This window comes from Pseudorasbora parva, chromosome 2 (assembly GCF_024679245.1).
Source record: "Pseudorasbora parva isolate DD20220531a chromosome 2, ASM2467924v1, whole genome shotgun sequence".
NCBI classification, from domain to species: domain Eukaryota; kingdom Metazoa; phylum Chordata; class Actinopteri; order Cypriniformes; family Gobionidae; genus Pseudorasbora; species Pseudorasbora parva.
In genome coordinates, this window is record NC_090173.1 from 10,397,098 (window position 1) to 10,408,788 (window position 11,691).

At 39.2% G+C, this 11,691-nt stretch overlaps 1 protein-coding gene across 1 annotated transcript; it reads left to right on the forward strand.

Moving 5' to 3' along the window:
• The first annotated feature begins 5,515 nt into the window (after window positions 1–5,515).
• On the forward strand, window positions 5,516–10,382 carry LOC137050131 (interferon-induced very large GTPase 1-like). The gene has a single exon (XM_067428742.1). The coding sequence runs from the start codon at window positions 5,602–5,604 to the stop codon at window positions 10,138–10,140; it is 4,539 nt and encodes a 1,512-aa protein (XP_067284843.1). The 5' UTR covers window positions 5,516–5,601; the 3' UTR covers window positions 10,141–10,382.
• Window positions 10,383–11,691: the final 1,309 nt, after the last annotated feature.

Consider the following 11,691-nt stretch of genomic DNA (forward strand, 5'->3'; position numbering starts at 1 on the left):
CTATGCGTGCTCTATGCGCACTTCAGCTGAGCCCGCAAGTCCGCGAGCTACCCAGAGGTCTTCTACCCGGCAGTCAATGCGGCATTACGTTGTGAAAGTGCGGACTAAAAGGAAGACCGTGAGGGTTTAGGGTCCAATTTGGGACAGGGCCTTTGGCGACGCTCCCTTAGCGTTACTCGTCTGAAGCCTGAATGAAACTAGATCTTGATTGGCGCTACGTCATGACATAGTATGTGACGGAATACAAGAAGCATCGGCGTCGGAAACAAATAAAACGTGGGTGGGTCAGTAGCGGCTAAGACAAAATATTATAGGTGGGGAAATAGTTTTGCGGGGGGTCTGGGGGTTTCTCCCCCATAAAAAAATTGATTTCATAGATGTGATTTCCTGCATTATGGTGCATGCGTTTTAGGCCATATCTCTTTCCTATACCAAAAAAGACCTCAAACCAGTCAATACCAATAGTCTAATAAAAAGACTATATTCATTTAACTGCCATAGAAATCAACAGTTTCACAGATAATGATAATGAACAAGTTGCATGTTTTTTTTTTGCTCCGTATCCAGACAAAAAAAGTGCCGTTTACTAAACGATTGATTGGGCCAGACAAAATTACAGAAATCACTGAATTATTAAATGTGGCTATAGAGTAGGGGTACGACGCATGGCACTAAGTTGACGTATATCGCGAGCATAGGTTCGAATCTGCCTTTTGCCACACTCACTCTACTCCATTTCCCCATCACTTATCAGATCGGAAAGGTATTTATTTTCAATAAAAAAAATATATATATTAGAAAAGGGGAAATAAAATATGTGTTTAATAATAAGTTTCTTAATAAGTTTCTCGGTTAAGGGGTAGTCGATGTAAGCAGACATGTGCTGAATTAGAGGCGATAAAAGTGAGTGGGTCCAATATCATTGGTCTTAAAAAGTGGGTGGGTCTTGTCCCACCCACACACAATGGTTCCGACGCCCATGACCAGAAGTATAAAGGAATGCTTGTTTCAAAGGCCCTGTCCCAAATGGCACAGTTCATGTGCACTTTCGGTCTTGTGGACTTACAATGGCCATTGAGTGCGCGTGTCCATTAAGTCCACAAGACCGTAGGATGTTCCATTCGCCATTTAAGCTTAAAGAAGGGTGCTCGTGAGCACCCCCTGTGCGGCTGCTATGCCCTTGATGCACACTTCAGCTGAGCCTGCAAGTTCACATGCTACACAGAGGACTTCCCGGCAGTCAAAGCGGCATTACGTTGTAAAGTGCGGATTCAAAGCAAGACCGTGATGGTTTAGGGTGCCATTTAGGACGGGGCCAAAGACTGATTTTCTAGTTCAGTGAAGTCCAGTGGTGTAGTCTACGTGATACGCAGGTATACGCCGTATACCCACTAGGAAAGGACAAGGATTTCCGTATACCCACTTAAAAAAGCGTGAGGATACGTAACAATATTGTTTTGTGACAGAACTTTCATTCATAAATTCACCACATCTGTGCTGCGAACACAGAATGTGGTTGCGATTGAGAATCACTAACGTTTTTGGACAATTGGGACTTCCGTGGACGTCACCTACCAAGGAAAATCAGTTGCTTGGCGGTCTTTTTTGGTGCAAGTTTGAAATTAACTAACTAATGTAAAAGAAATTAAACGAAAGCAGACTCAAACTTTGAGTGTTTTCGGAAGCCTGCCCCTAAAGCTACAGCAGCTTCGCCTGACACTTCAGCTGCAGCAGATGACACGGACGTTACAAAAAATCCAGAAAAAGAGGCTTATGCAATTGTGACGTAACCTGGTAACGTTAAGTAAATCTAGCATGTATTACATGTTATCATTAAACATAACTGTAACAGCAGGCAGGGGATTGTTCAGTGACAGTCCCTCCATGATTTCGCGATGTTGCGATCGCAACTATTAACGCATCTTCAACAAATCCCTGTGAATTCATTGCGACTCGCAATTTTGACCAATCACCGCAACTTTTCTGCAACTTTGACCAATTATTCGCAACGTCCTGATTTTTACATCGAGCACATCTCTGCAATGTGAGCAAGATGCACTGAAGCTCACTTGCTCATATCTGAGTTAAATCATTAACACCATCACCGCTTACATTACGTTTTATTGAACTAAATACATTGCAATCGGCTAAAACGAACACGCAGTTTACTTTTCTAAACAAAAGCTCCAAGTCCGTGTTTCTCACACTGTTCGTGTGAATCGCGGCACAGTTCTGCACGCACACACAAAATACCGGCAGTTCAATGGGGGACGCGCATCTCTTAAAGGGGCCGCGCTATATTCCTCCTCCAGGTATGGTGTGGTTCTGGTGCACTCACAGGTCCGCATGACAGCTTTCACATTACCAACTTTTCATACGAACTGTGCCCTGTTCTGAGCTAAACTGCCAGTGTAAAAACTCCCTTTATTTATATTCCCAAAATGAGAGAAATAACTGCTAATTCCGATTTTTTTACATTTAGGCTTAAGAGAAATGAACTAGTTCTGAAAAACAGCTGTGACCTTTGACACTTGCTAGTCTTTATGCTGTATTATTGAATAAGTATGATTTTACTAATAATAAATGTACGTTTGCAAAAGTATTCAATGAGGCCTTTATTCAAGTATTCAAGGGGGAGAAAAATATTCTTAATTCAAACAGAAAACAAGATTATTTTTCTTACTCCAATGGCAGATTATTTAGCTTATTTTAAGCAAAAACTGGCTAAATTTTGTGTATTTTTTTCCAAAAACAAAAAAAAAAATTGTCTGTTGCGATTACGCGATTTTTACTCTTAAAATCTTGTCGTGTCCTGAGCAAGAAACATGTCAGACTACACGCTGCTACTCTACCAATCATCGCTTGTTACCATAATGTTTGGTTCTTGGTTTTACGATGTTTCATCAAGGGACTACCACAACCAAATAATAAAGAAAAACGATAGTGATATCCCTCCAGCAACCCAGGGAGTAACGTTACTGGAATTTAACCTTAACAATAGATGGTTTAGAAATAATGTTACATTGTGGCGGCAAACTTTCACTACTGAATATGCATATGAATGCATGCGCGACACGGAACTGCAGTAAACACACACTGCAAAAAATGCTTTTCTTACTTAGTAATTTTACATAAGCAGTCTTTATAATGCTCTCAATTACATGTAGATGCATACTTTATGCATTAGTGAGCGTGGTGGTGCCTGTTGTGTGTCGCTCTGGATGGGTGCGTATGAGACTGGTATAGGAAAAAAAAAAAAAATCACAGTATACTCACTACAAAAATCTAGACTACACCACTAGTGAAGTCACTGTGTGAAATAAAATGACGAGTGAACAGTTATGTTCACTAAAGATATGTGTACCCCTATCCTCGCTACATCCCCTGTCGGGACACGCATCTTATGTGTAAACTGTTTGGGAGCGCAGCACGCTCGGTCAGCTCTCGAGGGAGCTGGCTGTGAGCACTGTGAAGCACTAAACATCAGAGTGCTGTGTTCCTGTCTGGCCGTGTTTGATGAGGCCGGCCAGGCTCACATTCCTCGCGGTGCGGATCCTGCATCTGCTGAAGCTGTGCAGTGGCTCAGATCGTGGGGATCGCAAAGGCAACTGGCACTTTCCCAGGCATCAGACAGTTCCAATGTTCTCCCTCCACGTGACAAATATATTGTGAACTCCAAGCCAAATATATTGTGTACGGATCGAATCTAGCATTTACCGAGGCAGCATGTGGATGAAGAGACCATATAAATAATGTTAAAACAGTATCATCTGGTGACAGTGATTTTCTAGACAACTGCTTAGAAGAACCCATGGTGCTGATTGTTGGAGCAAGGTCAGATGAGTCTGGGCATTTAAAACCTTTGAGATTAGCATGACCTGGTCTATCAAGACGATGACTGACAACAATCCATGACACTGTCAGGTCTCTGCTTGCCAAACGGGGCAGTACAAAGTATTAACTCTGCAGGGTGCCCAAACTTTTGCAGACGGCATTTTTTTTTTTTTTTTTTGAAAGTGTAAATGATGGAAATAAAATTTACTTTTTTTGACTTATTAGTCTAATCTGTCATTTGATGCCTTCTGGAGATTTTTCCATGTTTTCTTGGCGTCTTAATGCACATTAATAAAAATATTTACCTGGGGTAACCAAACTTTCGATCCCTACTCCCAAAAAATAATATTTTCAAATTCTATCATTTACTTATCCTTGTGTTTTTTAAACCTTTGTCTTTCTTTCTCACATGGATAAAAACTACAGTAGATATTAAGCAGAATGAAAGGCTCAGTCACCATTCATTTTCACTGATTGGAAAAAAGATGAATACTGTGAATAAAGTGGCTGTCATTCTGCATTCCATTTTATTTTTATTTTTTATTTTTCTGCATTCCAGATATAAAAGTAACTGGAACAATAAGTGAGTAAACAACAAAAGACAGAATTTTTTTTTTTTTTTCTTAGTTGAACCCTAAAATCTTCATTGGTTTTATTTTACAAAGTAGTGCCCTTTTCTCTTTCAGATTCACCTGAGAACACAGAGATGGCAGGAAAGCAATGGACAAAAGATGTTGAATCTAATGATTATACAAAGGTGAGCATTCAGAGAAATTCTTTATAAGACGTGTTTAAAACTGATGCCATTTCTCCCATGATATGTGTCACTGCATGTAGATATCACACAAACTGAAGAAGCTCTGTGAAGTCTTAAGTCATTTTTGGGACTGTAATAGTCAAGTTCATTGGCATGTTATAGAAAAATATGAAATTATATATAATCTGATTCAAATTTAGCACAGTGTGGATCAATTTTGTAAGGTAAAATGATTTAAAGGTTAAGCAAAGGTATAATAGTTTAGGTGATTTTTTTTTAACCAGTAGGTGTCCCTGTTCCCAAACTGCTCAGTGAATCTGAAATGGTGCCAAAATGCAGATTATTTGAATAAATATATTATTTGATTATCTGACAAAATTCTAGTCAGTCATTGTTGGAAAATCTATTCAGTCAATGTTGAACTCAATAATAAAACAATAGACACAACTTTGTTAATGTGATGTCCTGGTCAAAAGTTATAATCTTAAAGCTTATACTATTGTGTTTACTATTGTCGTGATGTGAGTTCCTGAAATTGTGACCAGGGATGTTGAGAATCTCTTCAGTCAGTGTAACACATATTATTGTTTAATTTCAGTGATAAACAAAAATAAAATCTATATTATTTTAATAATATCATAATTACAATCCTGAGAGAGAAAGAAAACTAATGAATACAGAAATTAAACCATCTTCTAATATGGCTAAGTTTAAGATAAAATGCAATAACACAATCAAATCAATACTGAATGAGATTCTGTGAGAATGGGACTGAATAAAATACATCTATTATTATTGTGTCTGTTAAACAGAGAGAAAAGGACATTGGACAAAATCTACAGCAGCAAAAGACTGAGAAAGAAAACATAGAGCATCTATTTCAAAGACTTATTCACAGAAAAGATAAACTAAGAGCTGGAGAAATTCTTCAGATAACTGAACATTCATTGCAGTCCCATGAATCCTGTGCTGAAGAGGAACTTGGTTTGAGTTTCATACAAAAACTACTGATGATGAACTACAGAGCAAGATACATTCATGTTAATATCAATGAACTGGATCGTACAAAACAAGGAGACTCTGACCTATCTGAAGACAGTAGTGATATATTTGAAGTAAAATCGTTCTCTAATGAAGCAGCAAGTCAATCTGATCGAATCCACCCGATGGATGTTCAGATGGCCGTGTTTCATTGTGCTGATGGTTTCCTGAAGCAGCTGATGGTCACTAAACTGTCCCAGTGTCAGTACGCTCTGCCTCTGCTTGTTCCTGATCCATTCACAAGAGAGATTGAGTTTCATCTCTGGACATTCAGACAAATCAACAAGAGCTGGAAGAAAAACAGCAATGAAAAAATCATCAGTCAAACCCAGTCGATCTATAAGGCACAAACTCCAATGGTGTCTTTCTTCCGGTTTGGCTCTGTGTCTTCATCCAAGTCTCAGCTGATGAACAATCTGATCAATGAGAAACACAACACGTTCTTCCACAGGAACTGCCCGGGCAGCAGCAGAACCAGAGTCCTGATGGATGGGGTGGTGGAGATCGCCTGGTTCTGCCCCTCTGGGAAAAACACGGATAAATTCACTGACTGTGTTGCGTTCTGTAATCTACACGGTGATGCTGGAGACCATGAGAAACAGCTGCAGATCCTCACTGAAATGGCCTCAGTCAATGTTATTCTTCTACCACGACTGGACAGGAATGACAGAAGTTCAGCAATAATCCAAAACCTGTACACAAATGGAAAGCCACTCATTTGTCTTGTTACAGAAGATGAATCTACTGTAATGCAAATGAATAAAGCGAAATTCAAGATTGGTCTGAAGGACAGAAATCAGTCAGATGTATCTGACGAACTCAGAAGAGCAATAAATGATTGTCTCCAAGAATCATCTTCTTCTTTCAGACTTGAAGATGTGTCCAAACACACAGGCATCAGAGTAGATGAGGAAGATGATGATGACTGCAGGAGAGGAAGAGAAGCAGCACAGCAGATGATGAGTTTACTGGAGAAGAAACATCTGACAGAAATCAAAGAATCATTTCTGCCCCGTCAGGGGAAACTGTGGCATCAGTGGTGTGAGAAGAACAAAGAACTACATCGACCTCAAGGAGATGACACAGATGAAAAAAACATCAGTGGAAAACGAACAGATATGAATAAAATTCGTGAACAGCAGCATGAATCGGACATATGTGAGTTTATTAAGCTCTTTATTAAAGAAATGAACTCAAATGATGAACATGAGAAGAAGTTTTTTCTGAAATATCTTGGAATCCTTCTTGATGAATATATCTCAACTGATCTTTCTGATCTACTCCAAAAGTATAATGAAAAGTGGTCAACAGTTGTAAAACTAAAAGATATTATTGCAAAATTAGAGGAGTTCAAGACTGAACAAGCTGAACTTGAGAGAATATCTGAGGATCTTCAAGCTGCATCCTTTGGTTTGGAGCACATCATGAGGGAGATCGGTCAGATCTATGAATCATGTTCATCTGTGAAGAAGAACAAGAAAGACCTACAGTTTGACTTCTCTCTCCCAAGTCTTGCAGCAGAGATGATGATCTCTGGATTTCCACTGGAGCTGATGGATGGAGATGCTGCTCATGTTCCTCTGATCTGGATCTCTGCTGTTCTAGATCAACTCATCCAGAAACTGGGACACAAGAGAGTCTTTGTGCTGTCAGTTTTAGGGCTTCAGAGCTCTGGGAAATCCACCATGCTCAATGCCATGTTTGGACTCCAGTTTGCCGTCAGTTCTGGCAGGTGCACCAGAGGAGCTTTCATGCAGCTGGTCAAAGTGTCAGACGAGATGAAAACACAGATGAACTTTGACTATATTCTGGTTGTTGATACGGAGGGACTTCGTGCTCTAGAACTGGCTGGAAGATCAACCAGACATCATGACAATGAATTGGCCACATTTGTTGTTGGTCTTGGAAATCTGACATTAATCAACATCTTCGGAGAAAACCCATCTGAGATGCAGGACATTCTTCAGATTGTTGTTCAGGCCTTCATGAGGATGAAAAAGACCAGACTGAATCCCAGCTGTGTGTTTGTGCATCAGAACGTTTCAGACATCACAGCTGGAGAGAAAAACATGGAGGGAAGGAGACGACTGCAGAAGACACTGGATGAGATGACAAAACTCGCTGCTAAAGAGGAAGACAGTGATGCTGAATGTTTCAGTGATATCATTAGATTTGATGTTCAGAATGATGTGAAGTATTTCGCTCAGCTCTGGGAGGGCAGCCCACCCATGGCACCACCAAACCCAAACTACTGCGAGAACGTACAAGAACTAAAGAAATTGATTATGACTCATGCCTCAAAATCACACATAATGATTCTGAAAGACATAAAAGATCGTATTAAAGATCTCTGGGAGGCTTTACTGAAGGAGCGATTCATCTTCAGCTTCAGAAATTCTCTGGAGATTTCAGCCTACAGGAAACTGGAGACAGAATACAGCAAGTGGACCTGGAGTCTTCGCAGTGCCATGAGGGAAACTGAGAACAAACTACACAACCAAATAGAAAATGAAAAAATTCATGAGGTTGAGACAACTAATCTTCAAAGAGAACTGAAGAAGACAAGTGAAGAAGTGGAGAAATCAATGTCTGAATTATTTGAAAAAGACAAAGATAAAGATATACTGATTCAGTGGAAAACATCATTTACAATCAAAATTAATTATGTTCAGGAAAATATTGTGAGAGAAACAAAGAGGAAATTAAATGTGTTTCTTCAGCAGCGAGACATGAAGAAAAAGATTGATGCTCAGAGGACAAATCATGAAAACACTCTCTTTGAAAAGAGCAAAGAACTTGCCTTAAAACTGAAAGACAAAGCAAATGACGAAGAAACTCTGAAGAAAGCGTTTGATTTGTTTTGGGAACAGAGTGTGAAGAAGATCATCTCGGACACTTCTCCAATCAGAGACAGTGACATAATGAGAGATGTGAGAGAGATCCTCAGTGAGATCTATGGAAGTGTTTCTGTAGACCCCTGGAAGGAGAGCAGGGATATCCTTACTGTGCAGAATTATTCAGATTACATAAAGGTAAAGAAGTCCAGTGGATTTACAGGAGCTTTGACAAATGTCTACAGAGAAACTCAGAAGAAGTTAGGTAACATTCTATCTAAAGAGGATGAAGCCCAAATAAGAGCATTAGTCACAGATATTGCTCAGCATACAGACACACTGATCATGTCATTTAACATTTCTAAGATGGGCTACAACATCAGCTGCATTCAGCAACTCATAGATTACATCAAGAAGAGAGTAATGCAACATGAGGAAGTGTCACTGAAATATGTGTTCAAGACTGAATTCTTCATGGATTTGGTTCTTTTCATCTGTAAGAGAGCAAACAAGACTATTAATGACCAACAGATCATGTTCAGGGAAGCCAACGATCCTGTAATATATGTTGAGAAGAAGAGGGAAGAGTACTATAGTATTTTTAAAAAATATCTTAATGGAGCAACATCAGCTGCCATTTTTGGAGAGATCATCTGTCAGAAACTGAAAGAGCCCATTGAGGAGAGCGTCTACAAGAAGACTGCCAGTGAACTGGCTGATGAAATGAGATCAAACTGTGAATCACTGAAAGGAAACAGATCCAATATTGAGAAACACATCCTGAAGACACTGGCAGAACAGCTGGACTTTGACAAATACATGAACTACATTCATAACCCCAGAGATTACTTCAAGAGTTTCATCAGAGATGAAGTCAGTCGGTACATCAATGATAAGTTCAGTGACACTGTTTCACCAAAGATGAAGGAGAACATTAAACTCCTGCAGCAGAAGATCATGAAAACAGCTCATGAATCTACTGAACATGTTAAAGAGAACAGCGGAGATGCTGGACTGTGGTTGAAGAGTTTCACACAGCGGCTCTCAGATGAGCTGATCTTCTCTGAAAAAGACCTCAGTGGAGTGAAGCGTGATGATGTTGATGATTTCAACCTCCTAGAAGATGTGATAAGACAAGAACTTCCTGCTATTATGTCTGATATCAGCAGTAGATTTAACACAGAGACATTTGACCAAAAACTGGACCTCAAGTTCAGGCCAGATGAGCTTCTGATTGATCACTTCTGTCAGTGCTGTTGGGTTCAGTGTCCGTTCTGTGGAGCCATCTGCACCAACACCATAGAAAACCATGAGGAAGATCACAGCGTTCCTTTCCATCGTGTTACTGGAGTAAGTGGGATGTATTACAGGAATACAACTAACCTGTCTACAAGCATCTGCACATCAGTGGTGGCGAGCAGTCGCTCTTTTTATCCTAATGCCTCAGATGATACAGTACTCTGGCGAGAATACAGAAAGGCAGGAGGAGTTTATGCCGACTGGAGCATCACCTCTGACCTCTCTGAGCTGCCCTACTGGAAGTGGTTTGTGTGCAGATTCCAGAAAAATCTAGGAAAATACTACGAGAAAACATTTAAGGGGAGTGGTGAGATTCCAGATGAATGGAAAAAATACTTAAAAAAGGATGCTCTTGAGAGTTTAGATATTTTTTAATACATGTAAAATTAAGTTTTATGAAGTTTTTATGTGATTGGCCTGACCAGAGATTGGTTTTTACAGCTTAGAAGGTATTGAGAGTTGCTAGACGACATTCGCGGCAGATTAGATTTGCTGCCGCTAGGGTGCGTCTAGATTTCTAGGCTAACAGTTTATATTTTACAGCATTTACTGGTTTTTAGATTCAATTTAATAGATATATGTACAAGAAAACATTTTTATTGGTTTTGGAGAAAAGATCTGTTTCTCCAGTCGCTCACTTCACACAATACAAATTATTAAAAGAAAGAGTATAGACATTCTAAAAAATGGAGCATGACAAAACAAAGAATAATCTAGTATTACTATAGAACAAATTACTCGAAAATGTTGTAATTTTTTACTTAGCTTTTTTATTTACTTTATGTAAATCTGTTTGTATACTTAAAAAAACAACATTAATGGTTTGTGGTGTAATGGTGTGAGCAGTCTGAGCTGTAGTAGATTTCACTTTTACATGATTAAAACACAAATGCCAATAGTGGACAAGTAAAATGAATAACAATTGATATTATACTGTACATGATTAACAATAAATAACATGAAACTGAAACATGTAATATTTAAGCATAGACATGAAACAATGTTAATAAATAAACAATTCGTACCTCACCTAAACCTGTTTGACTCACTTTCTTCTGTAGAACATTTGAAACATGTTTTTGTCACTCTCATAACATTATTTAGGCAATTGTACTCCAAGTGTAATTCTGATGAAGTTAAGATGGATTTTGTTATACTGATTTAATGTGATTTGTATAACAGCCCCAAAGCGTATAACGCTCATTTGTGTACGCAATTAAAAGATATTCAGCAGTATCAATTCAGCTATAAAGCAGCTCTACAGAATACATAAAACCATCATCCAGTTAAAGTTTTGATGTCATCCGGTAGCCTCAGTCCATTAAAATCAATAACTGAATATTAAACATTTTAAAACTCAACTAAAATGCCACTGATTTATATCATCACTGGATCTCTCATGACGATCAAAACTGCCATCAATTGGGGAAGCCACCGGAAGAATTTGAGCGGCCATCTTTATTCCCTACGGACAGAGGGCATCATTGATTTAAAACCAAAACATTGAGCTAAAAATCACCCAATTAGCAGCATCTCAATCTCACAGGATTAGTTTTACGATATATGCATGCAGAGCTTGACATTAACACAGCCGCCAACCTGCCAAATGCGGGTAGATTTCAGCTGTGGCGGGTAAGGCAGCCACTCCCACTGGCCACTTTGGCGGGTTGAATATAATTTCAGCCTACAGCCAAATGAAATGCGAAGACCGTCGTATCACAAAATTAAAATTGTCTTACAATTCTTTATCGATCAACTTGCAGTAAGTGAAGGTGGGATAGGCGGAATCGCGCTGAATGACAACAAAAGCATGCAGAAGCTCTGTCACACGCACAATCAGTTCTCCTTGTCAGTGTTGGGCAGTAGCATCGCTAAATTTCTGAAGATCAAGCTCAAATTGGAAACCAACTGCCAAGTCGCGGATAT

Bases quoted from the DNA above. Each gene is read 5' to 3' on its own strand.
- LOC137050131 (XM_067428742.1), top strand. From the start codon at position 5,602: ATGATGAACTACAGAGCAAGATACATTCATGTTAATATCAATGAACTG.